Here is a 26,904-nt window from a genome sequence, read left to right as displayed (position 1 = left end):
GCTTTAGAGTTTCAGTCCTCATTGCCCTCCAGGGACCTTCTGAAATTAGGCAGAGGACAGATGGTGAAGAACAAAGACAGAAGAGCACCTCAGCACCTGCTCTTCTTCAGGGTGGATGCCCACTCCTTGCTCCTTCCCCTACAGCCGGACCCTGTCCATGCCTGCCCTTCAGAATGCTCCTCCTCAGTCATCCCCTCTCTTTCATGTGCCACCAGCTGAGCCCCAGGCCCAACTCTGGCCCCCCAACTCCTCCCCCACCCCAAGTTTGAGTTGCCACCAAATCCTGATGGTTTGTTCTTCAACCTCAACCTTAATCCTCCTCTGCTGCCACCACCTTCATCATGTGCCCAGGACAACGGGGCCACCCCTGCACCCAATCCTCCTCCCTGCTGACACCAAGTTGTCTTTCTAAATACACACATAGGCAGGACTTACCACTGCTTAAAATCTATCACTGGGCCAGGCGCGGTGGCTCACGCCTATAATCCCAGCATTTTGGGAGGCTGAGTTGGGCAGATCACCCAAGGTCAGGAGTTCAAGACCAGCCTGGCCAACATGGTGAAACCCCATCTCTACTAAAAATACAAAAATTAGCCAGGTGTGGTGGCGCATGCCTGTAATCCAAGCTACTCAGGAGGTTGAGGCAGGAGAATCACTTGAACCCAGGAGGCAGAGGTTGCGGTGAGCCAAGGTCGCACCATTGCACTCCAGCCTGGGCGACAGAAGAAGATTCCATCTCAAGAAAAAAAAAAAAAAAAACCTCTGGCTCCTTGGCACCCTCAGAATAGCACCAAGGCTCCTCATATCATGGCCATGTTCACTGCCCAGACTACCCTCCTCTGCCTCCAACCTCATACCCGCCTGCTACACCTTGGACAGAACAGGCATTTCACTATTCAGTGCCTCAGAGCAGGCCAGGCCTTCAGGACACCCTTCCTTCCTCTGCTGGGCAGCTCTGAATCTCCCTCAAGGCCCAATATAAAGGTCATTCCCTTGGGAAGGGAGATTGCAGGCTGAGGCCGTTGGTGTCTCCATCAGTCTTGAGTTCAGAAGATGGTTTGTTCCTAATTTTTGCTATAGTTCATTTCGTTTTGGCCCAGAATGCTGCAATGCCCACTTTGCTTTACCCTCTCTCATGCCACCTCCTAAGGCACCCTGGGACCTGCAAGCCATGACTTGGCCAGCCCTTACACTCTGAGGTGCCTCAAGGCATCCAAAACTGCAGAGTACTCTCGAAATCCAATCCCAAGCAACCAACTGCTGCATAATAGCACTGCCCTGTCTGACAGCTCGCTGTCCTCCTCTCCCTGTCTCTCTTGCTCCCCGTTCTCTTCTCCCATCTGTCCCCCAGCCTGGCCCTTCCCTCTTCTCACATTCCTCCAGGACTTTCTCAAAACCTCCCCCATTCAAACCGTAGCCTGTCTTACCTATGAGCCATCCATCCCAACTCCTACTCCCCAGCCCAAACTCCCCTTCCCTGGACACTCTGCCCCAAGCTGCAACCCAGTGCCGCCACCACCAAACTCTTGGGCTGTCCCTAGGGGTAGCCTCACCACTGTCCACCCTCCCCACATCTTGGCACCAGCAGCCCTTTTACTCTTCCCTCTGTGGAGCCTCTCACACCGACCTTTCCCCTCTGCCCAACCTCATGCTTGTTCTCTCCCACCTGACCCTCTTCAGAAGCCTACATGCCTCTAGATCAAAGGCCACCAGTACATTGGGGCCAGTATTTGCTTCCAAAATGTTGCTTTGCAGCCAGTACCTTCTGCGGCTCCCCAGTGCCTGCACAGTTGAGCCTCAGCATTGGGCTGGCATACAAGGCACTCAGTCTAGCACCCACACCTCTGATCATGAGCTGACCCCGCTGAACACCTTGCCAGACCAATCTTCCTCATTCTAGCGCAATCTTTACAACTCAGCTCAGGATATAGTAGCCTGCAGCACACCAACACTTCCACTGAAAACAATAGAAACCATGGGTTTTCTTAAGATATTGGAAAATTGCTGAGGCAACAAAGACAAAAAGGGCCAAGATTCTGGAGAGGAGAGAACTGCGGGAAGGTAGTTTGACCTTCTGCAGCTGCTTTTTCCCCGGGGGCATTGCTGATTATGGGCACAGGCAAGAGGCAGGGCATTGGGTGGCTTCAAGAGGCTGGAGACTTCAGGGGCTGTAAACACATGGCCACTTTTCCCTTTGAGATAGTTGCTGAATTTCAGAGATATAAAAGATGTAAAAGGCAGGAGGCTAAAAGGCTAAGCAGAAAACCTCTGAGAAGTAGAGGGATATTTTGTTGAAGAGGGGGCAGTGTTGCTGCACTGAGAAGACAAAACTAGGCTTCTGAGCCAACAAGGGGGTTTGCCCAACTGAACACATGAGGCTCCCAGTAGAAAACTCCAAGGGCCTGGACCCTATTATCAGAGCAAACCCTGAGCCATACCAAACTTCAGTGCAACCTTAATTGGATTAGCACTGCATCCCCACAAACCTTCTAACTGCCTAGCAAAGGACAACGTAAACCCTCTCTGGAGGAACACAGAATAATCTAGAACCACTATAATTCTATGCAAAGTATACAGCATCCAATTTTTTTAAGTTATTAAGCATGCAAAGAGACAGGATATATGATGGAAAACCAAGAGAAAAAAGAGACAATAGAAACAGATACAGATGATTCAGATGATAGATACTGGAGTTAGCAGCAAGGGCTTTACAACTAATATGTTCAAAAAAAGAGAGGGAAAGGTGGAGAAAATAATGGAAAAGATGGATAATTCACCCAGAGAATTAGAATCTATTTTTAAAATTTTTTAATAAAATGGAAATTCTAGAAATGGAAAATATAACATAAATTCAAAACTCAATAAATGAGTTCAAAACCCATTTATGCCTATGGTTCCATTATTGGAATGCTAAGCATGTGGGAGTTATTTATATCCTACTGCTCAAGGTCATCGCCAAGGTCTGATTTTGCAATTCAGAAAATTGCAACCTCAGGCATAAATGGGTTAATGACATATTAGAAACAGAAAAGGGTAAGTGAAGTGAAGTGAAGTGAAAACAGGTCAACCGAAAATATCCCAACAGAAGCAGAGAAAAAAGAATGGAAATTACTTTTTTTGTATGTGGTTTTTGTTTGTTTGTTTCTTTGAGATAGGGTTTCACTCTGTCACCCAGGCTGGAGTGCAGTGGTGCAGTCATGGCTTACTGTAGCCTCAACCTCCCAGGCTCAGGTGATCCTCCAACCTAAGCCTCCTGAGGAACTGGGACTACAGGCCTGCACCACCATACCTGGCTAATTTTTCTACTTTTTTGTAGAGACTGGGCCTCCCTATGTTACCCAGGCTGGTCTGGAACTCCTGGCCTCAGGTAATCTTCCAGCCTCGGCCTCCCAAAGTGCTGGGATTACAGGTATGAGCCACTGTGCCTGGCCAGAAATTACATTTTTTTAAAGTGTAAGAGACACGTGGAACACAGTCAAAATGTCTAACGTGCATGAGTCACCCTACCCCTTAGCTCTGAGATGCATCCATCTCTCCTAGGACCTGGCCAGTATCTGCCCAGCTGGCCCCTGCCACCAGAGCCTGCTAGATACTACAGGGCTGCACCCATCCATTCTACCCTCCTGCTCCTGGGAACCTGCAATTGGCCCTCCTGAGGTCTACTCCCTAGGTCCAAACACCAATAGAGTTGAGATAAAATCCCATTTTACCATCTCCTCCTTCGATGACTGTGGGGAAGTCTCTTTATCCCTCTGGCCCATAGTTTCTTCATGTGAAAAATAGGAATGATAGTGCCTACCTTACTGGGTACAGAGGATGCAGTAAGCAAGGTGAGTAAAGACCTAGAGCATCTGGCAGGCAGGAAGTGCTCAATACAGGCAAGTCCTGAGCCTCCCTTCCTCTCCTAGAGTCACAATTACATTTCCACCCTCACATCCTAACAGCTACTACAAAGCGGGCACTCGCCTAACTGTTGGGCCGCTGCTGCTCCTGTGGCCCCTTCCCCACAGCCTCACCAGGGGTCAAAAGACTTGCCCAAGGTTGTACAGCAAGTTTATGGTAGAGCTGACATGAGAATCCAGAAGTGCAGCCTGTACCACTTGTGGGCACTGCCTGTCCCAGCCCCACTGACCTGAGTGCTCGGTCCAGAGTCAAGCCCGAGAAGTCGAAGAAACTGAGGTACTCCCCGGCCACCAGCCTGCTAAACTCGTTGCTGCCAGGAGAGTATGGGATGTCTGTTAGAAGCAGGGTCCAGCCCAAGGATGACAGAATCACAGGCATTACTTGGGCCCAGGGTACCCGGACCCACCCACCCCCTAGACCTGCTCAACCCCTAGGCTGCTGGCCAGTTGGGCCATAACATTCAACCTTGGTCTTGGGGTGTCAGGAAGGCTTTCTGGAGGAGGTGATGTCTCAGTCAACACAGGGAATTACGAGCTAACCAGGCGAAGGGAGTAGGGGTGGGATGATGCAGTGTCCCCAGGGAGGAAACTGCATGGCATGTCCAAGAAGCTACTAGCAGGGCCATGTGGCCAGAACCTAAAGAGCAAGAATGGGGCAGCAAGTGATGAGGCCGGGACCAGGGGAAGGACCAGGACTTGATTCAGAAAGGTTAAAGCAGGGATGGTCAGTCTGTATTTTGGAATGCGCTACCTGCTGAGTGGAGACCCACAGGGGGACTGCCATAGTTGTCCAGATAGAGATAGAAGGGATGGGGAAAAGAGAAATTTAGGGGGCAGAATCCACAAGACAAGGAGATGGAATGGACATGGGGCATGACCAAGAAGGTGGTCCCCTGCGGGAGATGTGAGACTTCAGGACGAGGCATCCGTGTGAGAGTCATCAATTCACAGCTGGTCAGTAACAGCTCAGGGTGGGGCTGAGCCCATGCAACAGGAGAGGGCACAGACAGGCTGGCCGGCCCAGAGCCCCGAATCGGGGTGGGAACCCAGGAGCGAGCCAGCGAAGGAGGCTGAGAAGCAGCAGCCAGAGGTGGGGTGTGTTGTCCTGCAGGCCAACGAAGACTGTATTTCAAGAAGACTGGCATGAGGAATTCTTGTCAAAAACTAGAACAAATTTCCACCTGATTCTAATTAAGCCTGGAGCTCGCTGCCCATTTGCAGGACCCATGGGAAATAGAGAAACATGTTAAATAACACCATCAGGATACCATATCCAAACCGTGGAACATTCTTTAGGACAAATGGCTTGGTTTCTTCAACAAATACACGGCACTTAAGAAGGGAGGAGGACCGCCAAACTGCAGAACTGTTGTTGGTTAAAAGAGACTTAACAGACCAATCGGCCAAGTGCAATGTGTGGACCCTGTTTGAATCTTGATTTCAATAAACCAACATTTTTGAGACAATCAGAGAAAATTAAACACAGACTAAATGTTGGAGAGATTAAGAACTTTTTGTTCATTTTGTTAGAAATTATAATAGAATCATGATTATGTAAAAAAAGATCCTTATCAGTTGGAGATACATACTAAAGTATTTATAAATCAAATGATAGAGTGTCTGAAATATGCGTTACAATCTTCCAGCACATGAAAAAAAGGCTGTGGGTCATAGATGAAATGAGAATGAAGCAAATAGTAACTTTGAAACTCAGTAATGGGCATATAGAGGTTTGATATTTTTTTCCTCTGCTTTCGTGTTTGTTTGAAATTTTCTTTTTTTTTTTTTAATATATGGAGTGTTGCTCTGTTGCCCAGGCTGGAGTGCAGTGGCCAAATCTCGGCTCACTGCAAGCTCCGCCTCCCAGGATCAAGCGATTCTCCTGCCTCAGCCTCCCGAGTAGCTGGGATTACAGGCACCCGCCACAGCGCCCAGCTAATTTTTGTATTTTTGTTAGAGACAGGGTTTCCCCATATTGGCCAGGCTGGTCTCAAACTCCTGACCTCAGGTGATCCGCCCGCCTCGGCCTCCCAAAGTGCTGGGATTACAGGCATGAGCCACTGTGCCCGGCCTGAAATTTTCATAATAAAAAGTTTAATTAAAGAAAAAGAAAGAAATGGCCAGTCTCGTGGAAGCTGCTGAAGGGGCTAAGGTGAGGCCTGGGGAGCAACCACCAGATTCAAAGACACAAGGCCACCAATGACCTTGGCACAAGAGGTTTCTGAAGTTGGTGTGGGGAGAGGAAACCAGTGTGGAGGGGCTGAGTATGGAGAAAGAAAGGGGATAGAGGCCACCCTGGGCAGAAAATCCAAGAATTTTGGCTAGAGGAGGAAGTGGGGTTGAGAAACACTTTTTGTTTTTCAGATGGGAGAGACTTGAGGACAATTAGCTGCTGGAGGGAGTGGTTGAAAAGATGGGAGAGGGCAGGGGCAGGCCACAAAGAAGGCTCCTGAAAGGATGGCGTTAGGTTTGGGGGTCCAGCCCAGCAGAACAGGTGAGGGCATCTGAGTTGTGATTTCTGGGCTGGCGCGGTTGTCGGGGACCTGGTGCAGGAGCAGCGTGGAGACTGCGGAGGGTGGAGGGAGAAGTGGAGGGAGGGAGAAGAAGTGAGAGAAGAGGAGGATCCAGGACCTGAGCCGCCCTCAGGGCATCCTGAGGCCTAGCCTGCATGTCACCTCCCACTCATGGACAAGGGTCTGGACTGTCTCCCAGCCCTGTGAGCAGTGCTGCAGGGCCAGGCCTGCTCCTGCACAGCTCAGAGCCTTAATGCGGACGTTGGGAGGCAATCCGGATGAAAGGGCCAGGGGCATGTGGTGGGTGGTCACACTGGTGGTCAGATGTGAGCAGAATGTGCCGGCAGACTTCCTCGGTCCTGCAATCCCGCCTGTCCCCTGGTCCCCTTTGGGGCCCTCATCTAGCCAGTTCCCTTTGCACCCGGTCTGAAGGCCAGGGTGTGTGCTTTGGGGGCTTCAGCCCCTTCAGCTTGTCCCAATAGACAGTAGGGCTTAATGAAGGCCAGGAGCCCTTTCCTGAGCTCTGGGTCCCAGAGGTGTCCCCTGAGGCCCGGGTTCTCCTTTCTCCCTGGCCCCATTAGCTGGGCCCAGCTCCTGCTGGCTTCTCTGTCCTCACATCCATCGTGGCCCCATAACCACATCCCACATCCCGCACCCCCAGCCCTGAGGGGCTGCCCGCCACCACCCCTCCCCGAGAGCATCAGCTTCGCCCAAGCAGCCCAGAAAGGAAACAGATTTAGGGCGAGGCCAGGAATGAGGACAGTGGCGGGAGGAGGTGTCCTTGGGGAACTGTTGGGAGTGCCCCCGCAGCACCTGGCACCCCTGAAGAAGGTCACCCACACCCTCTTCAGGCTGAGGAAGACACGAGGTTTGCCCAGGGTTGGGGGCAGGGGAGCTCACACTCACTTCTTGCCCAGCTGCCGGGCCACATCACAGCGCTGGAAGCCCTCGAGGTGGTAGAGACGGCGTGCCAGCCGATGAGCAGCTTCACTGACCCCCTGGCACCCGTTGGCCAGAGGGTCTGCACTACCAGGCTCCAACCCCTCCGAGCTGCTGAGCTCAGAGTCTGAGTCTGACAGGCCGTCCTTCAGGCTGGGGTCACTGCAGATGGAAGGTGGGTGGAAGAGTAGCGTCAGAGGCCCAGGGTCAAAGGCCCCAGAGGAGGCTGGGAGGTTTCCCCAGGCCACTGCAAACCATGTAGGGGCCAGAACAGGGAAAGAAGCTCCACCGCAGCCGGAGGGAATGAAATCAGACTTTCAGAAGAACCTCTCAAGTGAACTCACAGCATAGTTCCCTGACTCCCCCGACTTCTACCGGGGCTGAGAAGGCCTGGAAGAGCAGAATGAAACCTCAGGACACAGGGTGGGAAGTCTGGATGCAGAGGGTAGACCAGGTGACCTTGAAGAGGGCATGCTGACTCTGGACACTGAGTCACCCTAATCTGCTTTGCCCCCTCTGGGTCTCAGTTTCCCCATCTGCTCGGTGGTTCTCCCAGCCTGGGCCCTGCCTCACCTGGCTGAGTTCAGCAACTTGTCCGTGTCCTCCTCATCATCATCCTCATCCCCCCCTGGGCCCTGAGGGCCATCTTCATGGAATCCATTGGGCATGGCCATGAGAGACAGGCGGCTCAGGACATTCTCAGAGCGGCTGCTGGAGATGGAGCGCCGCAGGGGGCTGCCCAGCTCCCCATCACCACCAGCTGCCCCCATGTCCCCCTCAAACGCCATGTCCCCAGTGCCCAACCCAGCCCCTGGCTCAGGGCTGTCACGGGCCCGCTGCTGGATGAGGGGTGTGAGGGGGGCCTCGAAGCTGACGCAGCTGTCGCTCTCATCCGTGAGGCTCAGCCCGTCTAGGGAGTCGAGGCTGCTGTACTGGGTGCCCCGCAGCAGCTCTGACTCCAGAATCTTCTCAAACGTGGCGCTGAAGCCATCCCGCACATCTGGCTCCCCGGGACCATCCAACCTGTGGGATGCAAGGAGCCAGTCACCATCCTGCCAAGCTGTCCCCCATACAGGTGCTGGTGACTGCACTCATCTGTGTCTGGGAGCCCCCTGGGGGCACACCACTCCCCCATCCTATTCACTTATCCCTTCAGCCAATACTAACTGAGCACAAGGTGCCAGACACCAGGCTGGGTACTGGGAATACTGCAGGGAAAAGAGCAGACCTGGGGCTGGGGCCCCCAGCCTCGCCATCTCAAGTAAAGATGCCACCTCAATATGGTGTGCTCTAAGAAGCCCCAGTCCCCTGCCCCTGCCCCACTGCCAGCTATGGGGCTGCCCTAGGCCCTGCCTGGATGGAAACACTCTTATGGCCATGGAACACCCAGTGCCACAGACACCTAACCCCACATACTCACACTCCTGCCCACGGAGAACTAGTGGGCATCAGATATGTGTCTAAATGAATGAATGTAAGGCCTCGTCCCCCAGCCCGGCTTAGAGGGCTGCTTCCTCCAGGCTCCCAAAGCAGTGTGAACATCTTATCACAACCAGTGTCACACTGGGTCATAATTTTGCTCTTCCCACAACCTGGGAGGTTCTTAGCTCGGCCAAACGCACCTCAGCTGTCAGGTCTGGCCTCATTGCCACCTCCTCAGAGAGAGCAGGGGAGGCAGGCCCACAGCACACTGGCCTCCTGCTCCGGGATCTGTTCATTTACTCCTCAGACCTTCCAGGCATGTAAGATTCTGTCTGTTCCCCTGTTTACTGTATGTTCCCCAGCCCCAAAACAAAAAACTTTGCAAAGCCAGGGAGCACCCCGCACATAGTAGGTGCTTGGAACATCTGGCTGAATGATGTGCTGGGTGAATGAACATATGCTTGTCAGCCCCATGGCCCCAACCACGCTTCCCAAGCCCTTGCAGGACCCTGTGCTGTCCCCCAAAAGAGGCCTTTGCACTGGCTGTTCCCTCTGCCCAAAGTGTTCTTCCCCAGCTAAAGCCCTCCTTCCACATCCCCTTCTCAGTGAGGACTGCCCCGACCTCCCGATCTAAACCATGACCTGCCTCCAAACACCCCAGCCCCTTTTTTCCTACTTTTTCTTCCCCAAAGCACTTATCTCCTTCCAACATACTATATAAGTATTTATTGTTTTAATATTTATCGTCGGTCTCCCCACTAGACCGTAAGCTCCATGAGAGCAAGGGGTTTGTATGTTTTGTTCATCTCCAGCACCTGGAAGAGAGCATCGCACATAGATGACCTGAGGAGCCTGGGAAGATTCTTATCCACCAGGGACATGAGCAGGTACACAGGGAAGGAAGGAGAGAGAGACTGAGAGAGTAAGACCACTAGAAGGGGACAAGAAAGAGACAGAGGAAAGGGATACGAGAGGACAACAGAGACAGAAAGTGAGAGAAAGAGCTAGACAGACAGCCAGGCACGGTGGCTCACGGCTGTAATCCCAGCACTTTGGGAGGCCGAGACAGGTGGATCACGAGGTCAGGAGATCTAGACCATCCTGGCTAACATGATGAAACCCCGTCTCTACTAAAAATACAAAAATTAGCCGGGCGTAGTGGCGGGCACCTGTAGTCCCAGCTACTCGGGAGGCTGAGGCAGAAGAATAGCGTGAACCCGGGAGGTGGAGCTTGCAGTGAGTTGAGATTGTGCCACAGCACTCCAGCCTGGGTAACAGAGTGAGACTCCGTCTCAAATAAAAAAAAAAAAGAGCTAGACAGACAAGGATAGAGATGGAAGATAGAGCCAGCAACAGGAAGAGACACAAGGAAAGAACACAGCAGGCTGAGCCCAGCCCATTTCAGATCAGCTGAGGCCCATGATGTGCAAAGAAGCACTCCCCTCCCTCGGCATCAGCCTCCCCTGAGGCTCTGGCCCCACCCTACGTTCCCCCAGCCCCTGCTGCCTAGTAGAGACTGAGTTGTATTTGGAGGACTGGGAAGTGCCCCTTCCCCTCGAACATCTCCTTGGCCCCCCAGTGCCTAAGATTCTGTCCCAGTGTGCTTCCTGGAGAAGGCACTCCCACTCTAGCCCCAGCAGGACCTGAGACTGCAGCCTCATTAGGCTCTCTCTTGCCAAGGAACAAAGTGGGGAGGGGGACAGAAATCTAAAAGGCACAGAATGCCTGGCAGGGGCTGGGGTGGAAGTTTCCTCTACTGACCTCTGGAAGGAAAGGAGAGGAAAGAAGGTTCGTTGCCCTGGCCACCAGGGCAAATACCCAAAGTCAGCCCAGTAAAGACACCTCTGCCAGGCCTGTGCTGGGCACTAGAGACATCCAAACAAGACAGAGCCCTGCCTGTGGGGAGCTCTCAGCCCAGGGTCAGAGCCACCAATGGACCCCCCATCTCCCACCCCCTCATGCAACTGAGCAAGGCTGAGGGGTGGCCCTGATGGGAGCTTGAAGACCATCAGTCCAATCTGCAAGCCTCCAACTGCCCCCAGCCTCGCCATCCCAAGTAAAGATGTCACCTCAATACGGTGTGCTCTAAGAAGCCCCAGTCCCCTGCCCCTGCCCCACTGCCAGCTATGGGGCTGCCCTAGGCCCTGCCTGGATGGAAACACTCTTATGGCCATGGCACACCCAGTGCCACAGACACGTAACCCCACATACTCACACTCCTGCCCACGGAGACTTAGAGACACTTATCCCTACATAACACGAACATGTGCCCAAATGTGCAGCCACAAATGTCCAGGCCAGGGGCACCAACACCCCCCGCCCACAGCCACCAACCCCATGCATACCAACACGTTCACACATCCGTGTGTACACACGACATGCAGGGCAGGCACACACTCATGCCCCCACGCACACTCACACACTACCTGTACACTGCCCTTTCAGGCCAGAGCCTGCAGCTATGCACACTAAGACTTCTAAATGCTTTCTTTTCTCAGTCCACCCTGGTGCCTTCTAGACATTTCTCTGTCCCTTCCCTGCCCTGCTTGTCCAACACACCCCCAAAACTCCAGGTCTCTCCATTGCCTACTGAGGACAACAGAAATTGGGCTGTAACTCCAGTAAGCAGGACTGAAGTGAGATCCCTGGTAGAACTTCCTGACGATTACTACAGGTGAGAGTAGCTAGGAGGGATTAAAGCCTAAAGCCGGCTTTCCTGGAGTCAGTTGAAGGATTTGGGAGAGTCTCATTTCCAGGAAGCAGAGAAATGAACCACATGAATTTTCACATTGGGCATTTTAAAAGGACTTGGAAATCGAATGCCCAGCCTGGGATGGAGGGAGGGCAGCACCCCCCACCCCCTGCAATCCACATAGAAGCAGCTCACGATGGCACAACTTTCAGCCCCCCAATCTGCTGGCCTTTGAATTCTCCGTCAAGGCTCTGTCCTTTCAAAACACCCAGAATCTGGGCAAAAGAGGGATATGAAATCCCCATTTTATGTGTGAGAAAAACAAGAACCGGAGAAACTAAGTGGCTAAGCCCAGGCCACACAACAACAGAACAGCCAAATGTGGTGAGCTCCCATCCCAAAACATCCACTCACCCCAGCTGAGGGTCCTCAGCATCTGGGCAGAGGCTCCTGGAAGCATTGTCCCCCTCTGCCAGCACGCCAGCCCTCCAGGGCCTGGACTCCGCTGAATCTTCCAGAATGTTCAAGTCTGGCCCCAGGGCTAGGCCATTGGTGAGAGAGAGGCCAAGGCTGAGGCCATGGAAGGCCACATCTGGGTCCTTCGTGGGTTCCTCAGTGTCCGCTGGGGTGCCCCTTCGCTCGTGCCCTGGGCTGCAGAGGCTGCTGTTCAGGCCCTCACTGGCCATCCCATTCCGGACCCCTGGCTCTTCTTCAGGCTCTGGACCGGGGTCACGGGTGGCATCGCCTTCCTCAGGCACTGCAGATAAGAGCTTGTCCTCCTCCATGGCAGCCACTGCTTCCGCCTGTCCTGGCTGCTCCTGGGACTCCTCTAGACCTGGCAGTGGGTGGAGAGAGGAAGAACTGGTCAGACAGGACTGGGGCTGGGGGGCACCTAAAGTCCAGCAGAACCAGTGGCAGAGCAGCCTGCCTGAGAGTGGGAGATGGCCAAGATGATCTCCTCGGGGCCCTTCCAGCTGGAGTGTGGGTTCGGGCCATGCTGCCCTCACTGCCTGCCCAAGCAGCCACCTCACCTCACCCTTGACCCTGGCCAGCCCACTATGCCCCAGTCCCTGCCCTTCCTGTTACCTCTTGTGTCTCTGCTGTGCCCGCCAGAGTTCACCAAAGCCCTCTGAGGAAGATCCAGGTGGGGAGGAAGTGGAGAAGGGTCCAGTAGGGCCCCCTCCCATTCCCGCTGGTGAGTGATGGTGACAAACCACAGGCTGACAGCAGCCGGTCCCCTAGCCTCTTCCCGTGTTCTTACCCTGGCTCCAGGAGCCAAAGATGAGCGAAACTTACCTTTGTGGTTAATGGAGAGAACTAGGCTGGGAGGCTATCTTCAAGGAGGAGTTAAGAGAGGAGGCAAGGAAGTCAACAGACGCAGCCTAATTGGAGCAGGGCCCACCCCAGAAGCCAAAGTGAAGCCTGGAGACAGACAGGGATAGCCCAGCGTGGGGCGCTGTCCAGGGTGCTGGGTGGGCGGCGCCACCCGGGAGCCTCTCGGAGAGCCCGGGCTGCCTCCACCACACACAGTGCCCAGAGCCCCAGCTGTCTGGGAGGAAGGAGGAGGCCTGGGGTTCCCCTCCACTCCCGGGCCCCCATCGGAGCTCACCCAGCTGTGAGGAGGGACTCATGAGGAGGCCGCCAAGGGGCACTCCGGGGAGAGCACTGGAAGGGGAGTCAGGCCCTGCTCTGCCCAACTCCCTGCATGACCTCGTGTGAGTCCAGGTCAGGCCTCCTCACTGGCCTGCCCAGGCCAGCCCCACTCCCCTCTGGGTCTGTTTCTCTTCTGTAAAATGAGGAGACCCATTTACCCATCATCTTCACCGCCACTGTTTCAAATGGGTTGGGACCAGCCCACATTTCCCAGAGGCTTCCTGCCCAACCTAATCCCAGATGTAGAGGGCAGATGTAATGTGTAACAGGCTGTGTTCTGGCTCTCCCCTCCTCCCCTGTCTGCCCCTGGCCCCACCTAGGCTAGGCTAACCGCATCCCCAAGTGGCCTCTGCTAGTGGGGACACAGATCAGCCCCTCCAAATGCCCTGGACAGAAACAGGAATCTGGGCCATTTCTCCCAGTTCTGGCTGGGCCACTTCCTTCCTCCCCTTGTTGGGCCTTGGCTACCACTCTGCTCTGGAGAGGGAATGCTGGGGGTTCAAGAGAGGCTGCAGGAGAGGGACTGGCCGGCCTTCTGGGCTACAGCAGAATGAGCTGCAGGGGCAACAACAGGGATATAAGTGAGGCTCAAACTTCCTATACTTGCCTGGTCATAAACACCACCTGAGGGACTTGGTACAATGCAGATTACCAGGCCCTACCCCAGACCTCCAGAACCAGAAGCTACAGGGAAGGGGTATGCTCCTCTGTGATTCTTATAACGAGGCAAGTGTGGGCACACTGGGGTAGGCTCCAGAAGAAAAGTCCCACTTAGAGAACAAGAGCCTGGGGAGGGAGGTGGGTCCACTTCTCAGGAATTCTGGGCCCTTGAGGGAAGCTCAACCACCACAGTCCAGTTAAGATTATTTAACCTGGGTTTTCAAACATGGAGTGGAAAAGAGGAGGGTAGAACAGCAGACCTGGGACGCCGCCCGTTTACACTGACCCTCACCTCCTAGAATTTTGATGACTTCATAAGGGAGATTTTTACTTTAAAAAAAAAAGCCCACAGACTTAAACATCTCAAAAGCCAGGCTCTAAAATATCTGGGCCCTGATCCTAGGACATCGGGGACCTCTAGAGGTTGAGCACTGAGTGAGGAATTCTTTCTGGTCTGCCCTAAATCCCTGCTGCTGTAGTTGCTATTTCAATCGGTTCCCTCTGGTTGTATACTCAGAGGAGGAGAAACAAGAAGTCACTTTTTCAACTGAGACTCCTGAGCGGGGGGCGGGGGGGCATTTAGAAAGGAAAAAGAAGTGGGGGCTTTTGGCCTGCTGCCTGAGTTCCAGTCCTCTGACCTGCTTCCTAGCCCAGGGGCCTGGATGAGCATTGGCTCTGGGGCACGGGGTTTCAACCCGATTTCACCAGGATGACTCAAGCTCCCCTACACATACCTAGAGGCTGAGCCCACCATTTTGAGTCAGGGCTCTGCCTAAGCCTTCATGAAACCTGAGGTTTAAGAGTATCAGCAGCTTCACTTGATGCTCAGCCTACACCAGCACCAAAGCTAGAATTGTGGACAGATTGAGGACCTCTTGGGAGCCCCTCCACCCTACCCCCAAGTTCCAGCAGCTGCCTCAGGCTAGCTCCAGCCCTACCTGCCCTGCTATGTCCTCCTTTAGCTGGGAGCGGGAGCCTGCCAACACCAGGCACTGGGCCACATCCTTTGTTTCTGGGGGTGAGCAGACAAGGGGCAGCATTGAGTTCTACTCTGGGCGGGGGGCCCAGAGTCCCTGCCTGGGCTGCAGACCAGCTGAGCCCAGAAGTAGCTGAGCCAGAACCCCCTCTCTTGCTGAGCCCAAGCAAGGGCTGCATAAAGGGGAGGCTTTAGGGTAGAGGTGTAAAACGATGCCCCACATGCTCACTCTGAACTGCTATGTGTCCTGGGACTCATCATTGCTCCCTCTTGCCTTTGTGAGCCCATCTACAGAGTGGGAGCATCACCTCTGTTCTCCCCCAGGGCCAGTGGGAAACTAAACGTCATGAAAGCTGAGAGAGCTAAGGTCCAAGGAAGGGCAAACTCCCTGCAAGGTTAAGGATGAAAGGCAGCTGTGCTCCACCCTTTCTACCGCCATATTTGACAAATGAGGAAGGCTGAGGCACAGAACCCAGAAAGGCTTTGCCTGAGGCCCCACAGCGTAGCTGTCTCTAGAACCCAGGAGTAGCCTCCCTCTGCAGCTAGATGGGCTGGAGACGCAGAATGAGCCTCCAGTTTCCCAGGACCCCTGCCAAACTCTCCCAGGAGATCAAGGGCCCAAACCCTCAACCAAGAGAGTTGGCCCAAAGCAGTGGCCCTTCCCACCTCCAGCCCTGCTGGCAAGAGCAGGGGAGCGGGTGCAGCTGGGCCACTGGGCACCCATCCCAAGGAGACGCCTGCAAATGACAGGCTGGCATTGGCCAAGATCCCCCGCAGCCTCTCTTGGCCTGATCCAAGCCCCTCTCCAGGCAGGGTCTCCCACTAGCCTCAGCCCTTGGAATGACCTTGGGCTCGGCAGCCTCTTTTCAACACCAGCTAAGGTAGGTCCTATAATGATAGTGGAACCCTGGCTCAGCCAACTGCCAGGGCTGAGTGCAGAGTCAAGCACTTCCTGGGTCTCAGCTCTCCTGAGCAACTCTGTCCTCCTCCTCACTCTCCCTGTGGCAGCTGGAGGGAGTTGCAAAAACACAAACCTCCCTCCCTCCTCATAATCCTCTAACCATCTCCCCTAGATTAGAATCCAGTCTCCCCAGCATGGCCTGAAAAGGTCCTGCAGGAGCTGGTTCTGCTGCCCTCTACCCCATGTCCCCATGCTCTCCCACATCAGCCACAGTGGCCTTCTTTCCGCTCCCTGAGTTCATTCCCACCTCAGAGCCTTTGCACCAGCTATACCCGTGGCCTAGAATGCTCTTTCCCTAGATCTTTAAAAGAGCCTCTTCTGCCACTCAGGGCTCAACTCCAACACTGCCTCCTGAGAGAGGCCCTCTCTGACCCCTGGCACTGCATCATGGAGTGATGGAGCACCATAGCACTCAGTAGAACTGAAGCTCCCTTTTCTATGTGTTTACTGATTCCCTGCCTATCTCTGTACTAGGATGTAAGTTCAGTGAGGGTGGGGACTATGTCATGTTCACGGCTGTGTCCCCAGAGTCCAGTGCAATGCTTGGCACACAGCAGGCCTTTAAAAGTATTTGTTAGATGAATAACAGGGATTATCATCATGCCTATTTGTGGCAGAGGCTAAGAGAGATTGAGGAACTGCTCAGAGTCACAAAGCTGGAAAGCAGCAAGGCTGAGATTCTGATGGAATGCTAGATTGTCAAAGAAATAATCTTACGGTCCCTTTTATGGTGGGATCCAAGCCAGGGACTGTGGGAAACCCAAGGGCAGGGCTGGAGGTGGGGCCCACCAGGGAGGGCTCCAGAGGCCAGCATGCTCTATAAGACACAGGGGCAAGTTCATGGGTGCAGGACCTGAAAGCAGACATACAATACAGGTATGGGTAGGCACATGCACACATGTACACATGCCCAGACACACGCGCACGTGCACACACACATGCACACATACACACACGCACACACACTCACACACACAGAGACACACACATGCACACACGCACGCACACACGCACACATACAGACACACACGCAAACACACACGCACACGTGCAGACACATGCACACACACATTCACAGACATGCACACATGCGCACACACACACACATGCACACAGACACACACACACACACGCACACACACAGAGGGAACTGGGCAGCTGCTCATGAGGCAATCCCCCTAATTTGCCTGGTAAGGTGGACAAGGCACTGGCAGGCCTAGGGGCAAGGTTAAGGGCAGCGAGATCTACATCATCGGGCATCCAGGGTCAAAACCATCTTGGGTATGCAGAAGGGACTGGGATCAGAGAAAATTGTTCTGGAATGTCAGTGTGGTGGCAAGGCTGAGACCACAGCTGACCCAGGGAAGCAAATCTAGGAGCACCAGGACCCTCACGTTTTGCTTCCAGTGGGCTAGGGGAAGTTGGGCACAAAAAAAACCCTCTCTGACCTCATGTCCCCACGTGCACCATTGATACCTAACCAGTTCCAAGTCCTGGACCTCTTTGTGCACTTGATGGAAGATCCTGCCCTGGAAATCTCACAAATGTGTGCAACATTTAGAGTATATCTGGAAAGGCTCAAAGCCGTCTAACCATCCTTGATTCCATACCCTAACCTGGACAGTCTCCAAGGACCTGCCATCCAACATTGGATACTTGGAGAGAGCTCCATGAGGGTTACTTGGCAAAGAAATCTTTCTTGGACCTATTCTCTGCCCCCTGGAAACCCATGCTGAACACCCCCACTGGTTCACTACTCTTCCCCAAAATCCCAACCCAAGATTCCCTAGATCACCCAGATTTTAGCACATGGGCTAGGATCTTCAGACACACAAACACATGTGAACACACATGAACACACAAGACACACACAGACACTTAAAAGAGATGATCAATGCAAACATGTGGCATGTAGGGAGTGTCAAAACAGACCCTGAACAGCGATGCCCACACCGCAATGGGGCCTAGGATGGCCAGGCCTGGAGTGCTCCAGGGCTCCACAGGACCTGCTAGGCCACTGGCAGCATGGGCAGTAGGGTGCTGCCAGGAAGCCCTCAGTTGGGCCCCCCTAACCATGCTCCCTTGTAGCCTCTGCCAACCAAGGGGCCTGGAGTTAAGGATCTTCCCACCTCCAAGAGCTCCAGGCCCCCTCCCTAAGCCCAGGCCAGCCTCCTCCACATCCCAACTGCCCAGGGAGATGCCCAGGATAATTTGGAAGGGACACCCACCCAGGAGCCTAGGGAACTTCCCGGATTCCACATCCCAAAGTGACCCTAAACCCTCTTAACCCACTTGGTCTTCCCAGCTTGGACCGCCTTGTGCTGCAAGGGCCTCAGACTGGGACAGTCCGGGAGAGTGGGTCAGTGCCCCTTCCTGTGTGCTCAGAAAGACCTGGCTCCAAATCCAAGCTCTGCTAGCCACGAGCTGTGTGACTTCAGGAAAACTGCCTATCTCTCTGAGCTCGGTGTCCTCCTCCATAAATGGGGGGTGCCAAGAGCATTTGTCTTCTCAAGGCACCTGTGAGGATTAAAGGAGATGGCATGTGTTCAGTGCTCAAGGGAGGGCTGCTGCCTCCCAAAACCTTCTGGGGGCTGCAAGGAACCAAGCTGGCTACCCCCAGGGGTGCCATGCCCAGGACAGCAGCACACAGCACAGGCCACTCAGCCAGCACCCAGTGGATATGCGTCCTTGGCAGCTGTCAGAGCAAGTTCTGAGGCAGGGGCTTCAGAAGCCCAGCTAGAGGGTAGAGGCAAATGAAAGACTCCCGTGGGGCCAGGAGGGGGGCCAGAGAGGGCACCCCCTCCCTTTCTCAAGGCAGCTGAGGTCCCTACTGTCCTGCCCTCCCAACACCCTCACCCAAGGCCAGGCTCACTCCTATCTTTCCATCTCAGGGCACACAAGTGTAGGGCAAGGGCCAAGAACCTACGCCCTCTTTAAAGATGCCCATCCCTTTCAGGTAATGCCTGTTTGGAGTGATAACCAGCCCCCACCTGCTTTCCTTCTCTCAGTGTGGCCATCAGGGAACCAGCCCTTGCCTTGGGCTCATGTTCTCATGGTCAGGCAGGCAGAAGTCCCCGGGGCTGCATGCACATTTGCATCTTATCCTGCATGTGCTCTGCTGGGATTCTCAGGGGCCCTTGGAGCTTGCTCCACAAAGGTCATTCCTAGACATCTCCCAGCTTGCTTCTCTCCCCAACCCCCCAGCCAATTGGCACCCTCATTTGCTTAGCATTTGCATACATCTGCATGCTGGTTGAAGAGCCCTTAACACTAATGAAATCCACAAAGTCTGCTGTCAAATTTCAAATCATGTTTACAGCTGGTGACTCTATGCCCAACTGACTTCCCTACGGGGTGAACCCTCAGTTATCAGGAACCACAAAGGACTAAGCTGTCTTGGTCAAGAGAGTTCACAGCCAGACTGACCACTGGGCCACTTCCTCCAACTTCGGAGGGCACTGGACTCACACTGCTTCAACCCACAGGCTCATGGAGCCCACAGGCTAACATGAGCCTGTGGGTTGAGAGTTGAATCCTGAGAGCTACAATGGACTGACCAAGTGCAAATCCTCCCAACCAGCCCAGCCTTGGATACAACACCTGGGCAGAGGCAGACCTGAGAGAGCTCCACCTCTGAGTAGCTCCCCACAGTCTGCTTCAACAGCCAAGAGACAGAAACCAAGAAGCTTCCTCCTCCCTTCTGTCTGCCCAGTTTTCACACACCCCAAACCCTCTAAGTCCTCACATTCTCTGTCCAGGCCCCCCAACTCCTCTCCTTCTCTGCCTCCCCAACTGTGGCCTTCCTCCCCACCCCCTCCCCAATCTCTGTGTTATGTAGCGTCTCTTCATCTGTCCCCAGCCGAGTCCTCCCTTCCTCTCCCTCCTCTTCCCTGTCCAGTCTTGTCTCCTCTTTAGGACTTCAGCTCAGGGTCTGCAGGTTGTGGCCTCCTTGATGAAAATACAACAGCATGTGGTACGAAGTAAGCGGGTGTGAAAGGGGCTGTGCTGGGCCATTTCACTGTCACCTCCTCTCTTGCCCATGGCCCGCTGAAGGGAAGTCAGGCACTCTAAAGCCTCACCCATCCATGTGCTGTACATGGGGCAGGAGAGAGAGAGGGGACCCAAGAGTGATGCCAACATTTGTGCCCTGAACAACTAGAAGGATGGAGTTGCCGCTCAAGAAGAGAAACTGGGTGGAGCAGGTTTGGGGAGGAAGATCAGGGCAAGTTGAGGGGGGTTGTCTGACAGACAGGAAAGTTGAGATGAAAGTTGAGATGCTGTGTAGGCTACTGGAGTCGGGCGAGAGGTTGAGACTTGGGATTTAAATTTGGGGGCTGGCAGTACATAGGTGATACTTAAAGCCAAAAGACTGGATGGGATCTGTATGGAGGAGTGGAGATGGGGGAGAGAGCCTGTGCAGGGCAAGTGCTGGGGCACCCTGATATCAAGAGGTGGGAGGGGGAGAAGAGGAACCAGCAAAGGAGGCTGAGAAGGAGCAACCCACAAGGTAGGAGGAAAACAGAAGAATGGGTGTCCTGGAAGCCAAGGAAGGTATTTCAAGGAAGAGGAAGACTGGATGTGTCAAAAGCTGCCAATAAGACTGAGAATTGACCACTGGGTGCAGCGACAGGAACATTACTGTTGACCTTGAGAGGAGAGGTCAGCGGAGTGGAGCCCCATAAGAGTGGAGTCAAGAGAGAGCGGGAGGAGAGGATGTGGAGACAATGAGTCTAGACAACCCTTCCAGAAGTTTCTCTGCTAAGGGAAGGAGAGATCTTTTTTTTTTTTTTTTGAGATGGAGTCTCTCTCTGTCGTCCAGGCTGGAGTGCAGTGGCGCAATCTCAGTTCACTGCAACCTCTGCCTCCTAGGTTCAAGCAATTCTCCTGCCTCAGCCTCCCGAGTACCTGGGAGTACAAGTGCCCACCACCATGCCTGGCTAATTTTTGTATTTTTAGTAGAGACGGAATTTCGTCATGTTGGCCAGGCTGGTCTTGAACTCCTGACCTCAGGTGATCCACCTATCTCAGCCTCCCAAAGTGATGGGATTACAGGTGTGAGCCACCGTGCCCAGCCAGAACCATTTTTAAGATAAAAGAAATAACAGCAAGATATCTGTTCATGGGATGCTCTAGCAGAGAGGGGGACCCAATGATGCAGGCGGGGGCCCTGCTGGAGTGATGTTCTCAAGCAGACACAAGAGGCCAGGATCTCTGCAAAAGTGGAGGGGTGGCCTTAACCAGGAGCAGGAACACTTCACCCACAGAGACAGAAGAAAGCAGAGCAGTGAGTGCAGACGCTGGCAGACAGTGAGTGTGGTGCTGGGAGCCTCAGGACGCTCTGACTGCTTATATTTTCTCAAAGATTATCCGCTGAAAGGAAGGGTGGGAGAGGCCGGAGGGTGAGGGTAGAAGAGCAAGTGAGGGCCGGGCACAGGGGCTTATGCCCATAATCCCAGCACTTTGGGAAGCCAAGGAGGGCAGCCGAGGAGGGCGGATCACTTGAGATCAGGAGTTCAAGACCAGCTCTGGCAACATAGTGAGACCCCATCTCTACACACACACACAAAGAGCAAGTGTGAAAGAATCATCTAGCATGTGGGAGAGGCGACAACTTCAGAACCTGTGCTGTGCCTGGTGGACTGCACTAAGGACCCACCTGAAGTTCAGAGTTCATGGGCTTGGACTGAAAGTGAGAACAATCAGGGCAGTTGTTTTGCTCAGCCCCATTCAGCTGCATGTGCAGGAGTGGGGTAGGCCAGGCATTGGATTTAACCAGGGTTGGGGTTTTGCCAAGAAGGTGTGAAGAAGCAAAATGAGGTAAGGGAATTGGGGTCTGCAAGTTAGTGGCAGGATTATCCTGGCTTCCACAGGGGCAGCTGCCATCTGAGCTGGCCGAGCCCTGCTCAGGGCCCTCCCCTGCTGGTGCCTGAAGCCCACCATCCATCCCCTGCAGTGGGCTATGTGTGGCTCTTCTTTCTGCCCGCATCTCAAAATGAGCTTCTGCAAGGGGGCCACAGTTGGGGCCACCAAATGAGCTTCCCACACACCATTCCTCTGGCCTGGAAAACACCTCAGACCTCATGCACTCAAAACCTCCATCTCCCTTCCCAAGCCATTGCATGAGCTCATCCTTCCCACTCTCCCTATCTCTAGTCAGACACAAGGGCCTGTCCGTTCTGCTTCCTAAATCTCTCCCAGCTCCATCCCCTTCTCCGATACCCCCCAGCAACACCCTCCCAGCAGGGCCCCCAAACCACACAACTCCACTCCCTCTATATGCCACAAGCAGCAGCCCCAATCCTGTCCCCCCTGTCTTGTGCTGGGTGCTGCCACAGCCTCCTGGCTGGTCTCTTTCCCATGTGCTGGCCCAGTCAGCCCCACTCCATCCTCCTCAGAGTGCCTTTCCAACACTCCAAACTGCCTCATCATCCCCTCTTCAAAACCCTTCAGTGGTTTTGAAGTGCCCTTGGGGAAAAGGCCAACCCCTCAGCCCACATTCCAGGCTAGCTGTGGCCTGGGCCTCCCTTCCTGTCTGGCCCCCATGCCCTCTCCCCTTGCTGTGCCTCTCACTACTTTCTCTGGGCTTCCCCTCTCCCCCACCAACAGCACCTGTCTGAGTTGTGGCTCCCCCACTCCCAACCCTGAAGTTTTGAGCTCCCTGAAAGTTTCTGTCTGCTTCTCTATTCTCCAGCATCTGGTCTGATGTAGGGGTTCAGTCAGATTTGCTGACCTGGTGCGCAGATTACCAGGTAGATGAAGCTTCTGGAGGTAGGGAAGGGGGAGGAACAGAATTGAAATACAGGGACCCCTGAGCCAAGTGACCTAACTTACCACCACCTACTACAGGACAAACTAATAACAGGTGCCTGCCGATATCATGCACTGAGAAGGACATGACATCATCTATGGGATATTCTTGCCCCAAAATGGTTAACTTGACTCTAATCACAAGCAAGCAAGAAGACAAATCCAGGATGTGAGACGTACCACAAGCCTTCCAAATTGACAATGTCATTAAAAAAAAATTCAAAAAAGCCAGGGATTCATCCAGATTGAAACACTAAAGAGCCATAATAACTAAATGCAATGTATGTTCCATGATCAAATTAAAAAAAAAACAGCTATAAAGGACTTTACTGAGACAACTAGAGAAATTTAAATATGGACTACATGTTAGGTTAAACTGGATGATTACTAAACTTCTTGGGTATGATAACAATGTATTATTTTTGTAGAAAAATGTCCCTGTCTCAGGAAATTCATGCTGAAGTATTTAGAGGTGAAGTGTTATAATGTTGGCAACTTACTTTCAAAAGATTGAGAGAGAGAGAGAAAGAGAGAGAGAGAGAAACAAATGTGGCAAAATGTTAACAACTGGCAAATCTAGGTCTCTAGGTGAAGGGTATGTAGGTGGGTGTTCACTATACTATCAGCTTTGACAAGATAAAAAGTAAGGTGGGAGAAGGAAGGGAGTGGAGGGAGATGTTCCAAAGAGGGGAGCTCAGGGGTTGGAATTTTGGGGCAGGAGTCAGAGGAGAGGACATTCCTTCCCCAGGGCAGTCCACAAATCTGAGCACGCAGAGCTGTGGGCCAGCCCACAGGCCAGCCCAGGCCAGGCAGGCACAGTGCTGGAGTGGCTTACCATCTGAAAAGGGGGCCAGACCCTAAGGAAACGGACTCACCTGTGGGCAAACCGGCTTAGAGGGACAAGGAAAACAAGCTGGTCCCAGGGAGACCAGGGCAGGAACATGGGCCCCTCCCCCTCCATTGAGCTGTGGCAAGGAGCCAGGTCTGGCCCCAAGCCCACCCAACTCCCCCAAACACCCCTCAAGGGGCGACAGCCTAAGTGTATCCTCCTGTTTGGAGAGCCAGTCTAAATACGGAGCCTCAGACATAAGATGCCGCTCAAAACAGATTTTCCTGGAAAAGACCATCTGGCAAAGGAGGTCTAGAGCATCGTCTGTTGTGAGAGGCAGTGTTGATCTCCTGCAAGCCAACGTCCGGAATGGGAATGCCTTGATCCCACCTCCCTAGGAAACTACAGCTTAGTGCTTGTTTTTCCCAAGGTCACCCTCTTGCCCAGATGGAGAGGCACTCTATCCCACCTCCCACCTCTCTCCTAAATTGTGTCTCCAGGGAAGAAGAGAGAGGATGGGGACACAGGTCTGAGTATCAGACAGTTCTGGCCAAGTGCAAATCCTCACTCTGCCACTTACTAACCAGGAGACTTTGAACAAACAGCTCTACCACAAAATGGGAATAAGGGTAGTGCCTCCCTCTAAAGACTGTTATGAGGGTACTTAGCACATATGCTCCATATGTGGAAGCTGGGTGAGGTAATACCCCCAGCCACTCTCTCTCTCTCAGTCCTGTCTAGAGCAGGAAGTCATTCCTTCCAGCTATCTTTGCTCTCTCCCTTCAGGGAAGACCCTGGGAGGCACTATTTGTCAGGTCTGCTTGTGGAGCGTGCACCCCATAGTTGTCAGACCAGGACAAGCTGCAGCGGGGAGGCCTCTCAGGGCATCCCTGGGCTGCAGGGTGCAATTCACCCAAGCATTGAGACTTCAACCTTGCAAGAGGCACCAGTGAGGGAGGCCTTCCAAGGACAACCCAGTCATCCTCCTTTAGCTGGGCCACACCCACCTACTCACCCCACTGCGTGGGAATCTTTTGGGGGCTCTGGCCAAACCCTAGGGACCTGCTATGTTTCCACCAGGACCAAACTTTGCAGTAGCCCCACTCAAAAGCCCCTGTTCCCTGCTTCCTGCATATATTGGGGAAAGGGGCTGCTGGGAGGACAGCAGGCACATTTTACTGATTCGGAGATCCCAGGCCCCAGAACTTGTAGCTACCCTGGGAGACAGGTTCCTAAAGTCCTGGGGAGAGGGTGGAAGAATGAGAGAACGACTGCAACTGCCCTGGGCCACGGGTTGGGTTTGGAGGCAGTCCCAGCCCAGTGAACCCCCCCACCCCCAACCACTATTAAGCAGCTCTTGTTTGTAGGATCTAGAAAAAGGAACTGGGGAACCCAGGAAAGTCCAAACCCAGGCTGCCCACCTGCCCTGGCCAAATCCTGAGCCCTCTCCCTGATCCCCATCAAACTCAGCCTGGCTTATCCCCAGGCTGCCAGGAGTCTTAGGCCCTCTTCCATTGTGACTGCTGCTTCTGCTCCCTGTTCTCTTCCTGGCCCCCCCAAGATGGCCCCAAGACAAAGGGGTGGGCTTGAGACAGTGGCCCCCTGGGCCTATGCAAAAACAATGCCCCCAGTGATCATTCCAGGGAGTCCCTGCATCCTCTAGGAACAGCTGAATACCTCCTCCTCCGAGGGGGCCCGCTGGGCAGGGTTGTCCCCAGTCTGGACTCCCTCTGCACCCAGCCCCAGCAGCCCGCTCCTGGGACCCCTCCCTCCCGCTGCCGCCTCGGCCATTATGTGCCTCCTCAGCCCTGCCTGCCACGCCCCCGTGCGAGCCCCCGCTCTAGCTGCAGAGCCGGGGAGGCCTGGCCGCCAAGCAGGGCTGTCAAAGTTGGGAAACTGGAAACAGAAATAAATCCTCAAAGCTGCAGCCTCGTGAAGGTGGCTGCCGGCAGGCCCCGGTACCCAATGCCCCGATCCCCGGCCACCAGGCTGCCACTGGCACCCCCCACGCACACGCGTACCCCCAGATTATACAAAAGCGGGGAGAGGGTAGTGGGTGGCGGAGCCGGGAGACAATCGGGCCGGCAGCCCCCACCCTCCCTCAGGCTGGGCTCGGGCTTTCCCGCGGCGCCCCCTCTCCCCGGCCCAGACCCGGCCAGCCCGGGCTTCCTCTCTCGGCCCCATCTCCATGACAACCGTATCCTTCGGATGCTCCAGACGCCGCGGAATTGATCTGGAAATGTAGCTTTGTTAGCGGACCCGGGTGGGCACCGAGGGCGAGGGCGGCGCCCCCCACCCCGCACGCGGCCCTCTCCCCGGCCGCTCCCGCCCCGGCCTGGCCGCCAGCGGGGAGGGGCGGGTCCCGGAGCCCCGCAGCCCCACTCACCGCTGCTGGTCCCCGCCGCGGGTCCGGCCTCTCACGGCGGGGCCATCGGAGGCCGCCGGGCTGCCTGTCCCGCCCCGCCGCCGCCGGTCGGAGCTGCCCGCGCCCGCCCGCGTCCCTTCAGGTGCCGGAGCCGCGATGTGGAGAGGCTGAGCGAGGGGGACGGACGGCAGGAGGGAGGGAGCGGAGCCGTGAGCTGGAGGAGGAGGAGGAGGAGGGAAGAGGAGGGAGGAGCGGGAAGGGCGGGGAAGGGCGGGGGCACTGCGGGCGCGCGAGCGGCGGGCGCGGAGCCGGGAGGGAAGCGCGGCCCCCAGCCCTGTCCGCCTGCAGCGCAGCGCTCGCCCCGGGACCCCGAGCGTGCCGGGGAGAGCGCGGCCCACCTTGTCCCCCTCTGCCCCGCGCGGGCCCTTTAAGAAAGGGGGGGAGGGGAGCGCCCGGGGTTCTGCCCCCTCCTAGCCCCGCTGGGCCCCTGCCGTCCTCGAACCCTCGGCCAGACCCAACCACCTCCGCCCTCCAGGCAGGACCCACCGGTCTAGAACCTGAGCTCTCGGGACCCGCCAGGCCCTGGAGGTGAAGGAAGGGGCGGGTCCTGGCCCTCCTCCCGCGGTCTGTTCAGGGAGTGACCCCTGCCCCCAGCCCCCCGACACACACGCCAGCCCCCGGGAGACGCCGCCAAGGGAGGAGCAGGGAGTGCGGGAGGCCAAGGTGAAGAATCTCAGAGAGGGAAACTGAGCCCCTGAGACCTAGAGTCACACGGGACGGGACGGAGACCTGGGCTGTGGGGTGAGAAGGAGCCTCGGGACAGAGTGGGATGGGAGGAGGCAGGAGAGAGGAGAAAGAGACAAAGGAGAAAGAACCTGAGGGAGGCGGGAGGTGAGGGGTGGGTCCAACCAAGAATCCACATCCCTGTGCCAGGTCAAGGGGAAGCCTCCCTGGGCAGATATAAGGAGACAGAGAGAGACAGAGGGTGCCCTGGGCAGAGGAAACCATCTCCCAAGGCACCTGTCCCACGGTGTCTCCCCAAGGGCAAGTCAAGGCCCTGAAGCCGCCCCCCTCAGCCCAGGACTCTAACTGAAGAAGAGGGTTGACTGGCTGTACCTGGGCTAGACATTAAGAACTTCCTGGCTGTGAGGCACCTGCAGAGTAAGAGTCCGCCTCTCAGAGCAG

At 54.8% G+C, this 26,904-nt stretch overlaps 1 protein-coding gene across 3 annotated transcripts in view; it reads right to left on the bottom strand.

The window, feature by feature from the left end:
- Nucleotides 1-25,935, bottom strand: part of PSD2 (pleckstrin and Sec7 domain containing 2) — a 48,703-nt gene extending 22,768 nt beyond the window's left edge. Inside the window, exons 1-5 of one of the 3 annotated variants that reach the window (XM_063604252.1) lie at nucleotides 25,741-25,935; nucleotides 11,883-12,303; nucleotides 7,928-8,377; nucleotides 7,322-7,516; nucleotides 4,133-4,213 (exon numbers count right to left, since the gene is read on the bottom strand). In XM_063604252.1, coding sequence (XP_063460322.1) covers nucleotides 4,133-4,213; nucleotides 7,322-7,516; nucleotides 7,928-8,377; nucleotides 11,883-12,253 — 1,097 coding nt within the window. In that variant the 5' untranslated portion in view covers nucleotides 12,254-12,303; nucleotides 25,741-25,935. The remainder of the gene's footprint in view (nucleotides 1-4,132; nucleotides 4,214-7,321; nucleotides 7,517-7,927; nucleotides 8,378-11,882; nucleotides 12,304-25,740) is intronic. The other 2 variants (XM_034960616.3, XM_034960617.3) reach the window with 2 other exon arrangements.
- Nucleotides 25,936-26,904: the final 969 nt, after the last annotated feature.

Source organism: Pan paniscus, chromosome 4 (assembly GCF_029289425.2).
Source record: "Pan paniscus chromosome 4, NHGRI_mPanPan1-v2.0_pri, whole genome shotgun sequence".
NCBI classification, from domain to species: domain Eukaryota; kingdom Metazoa; phylum Chordata; class Mammalia; order Primates; family Hominidae; genus Pan; species Pan paniscus.
This window is presented reverse-complemented; position numbering and strand designations above follow the sequence as displayed.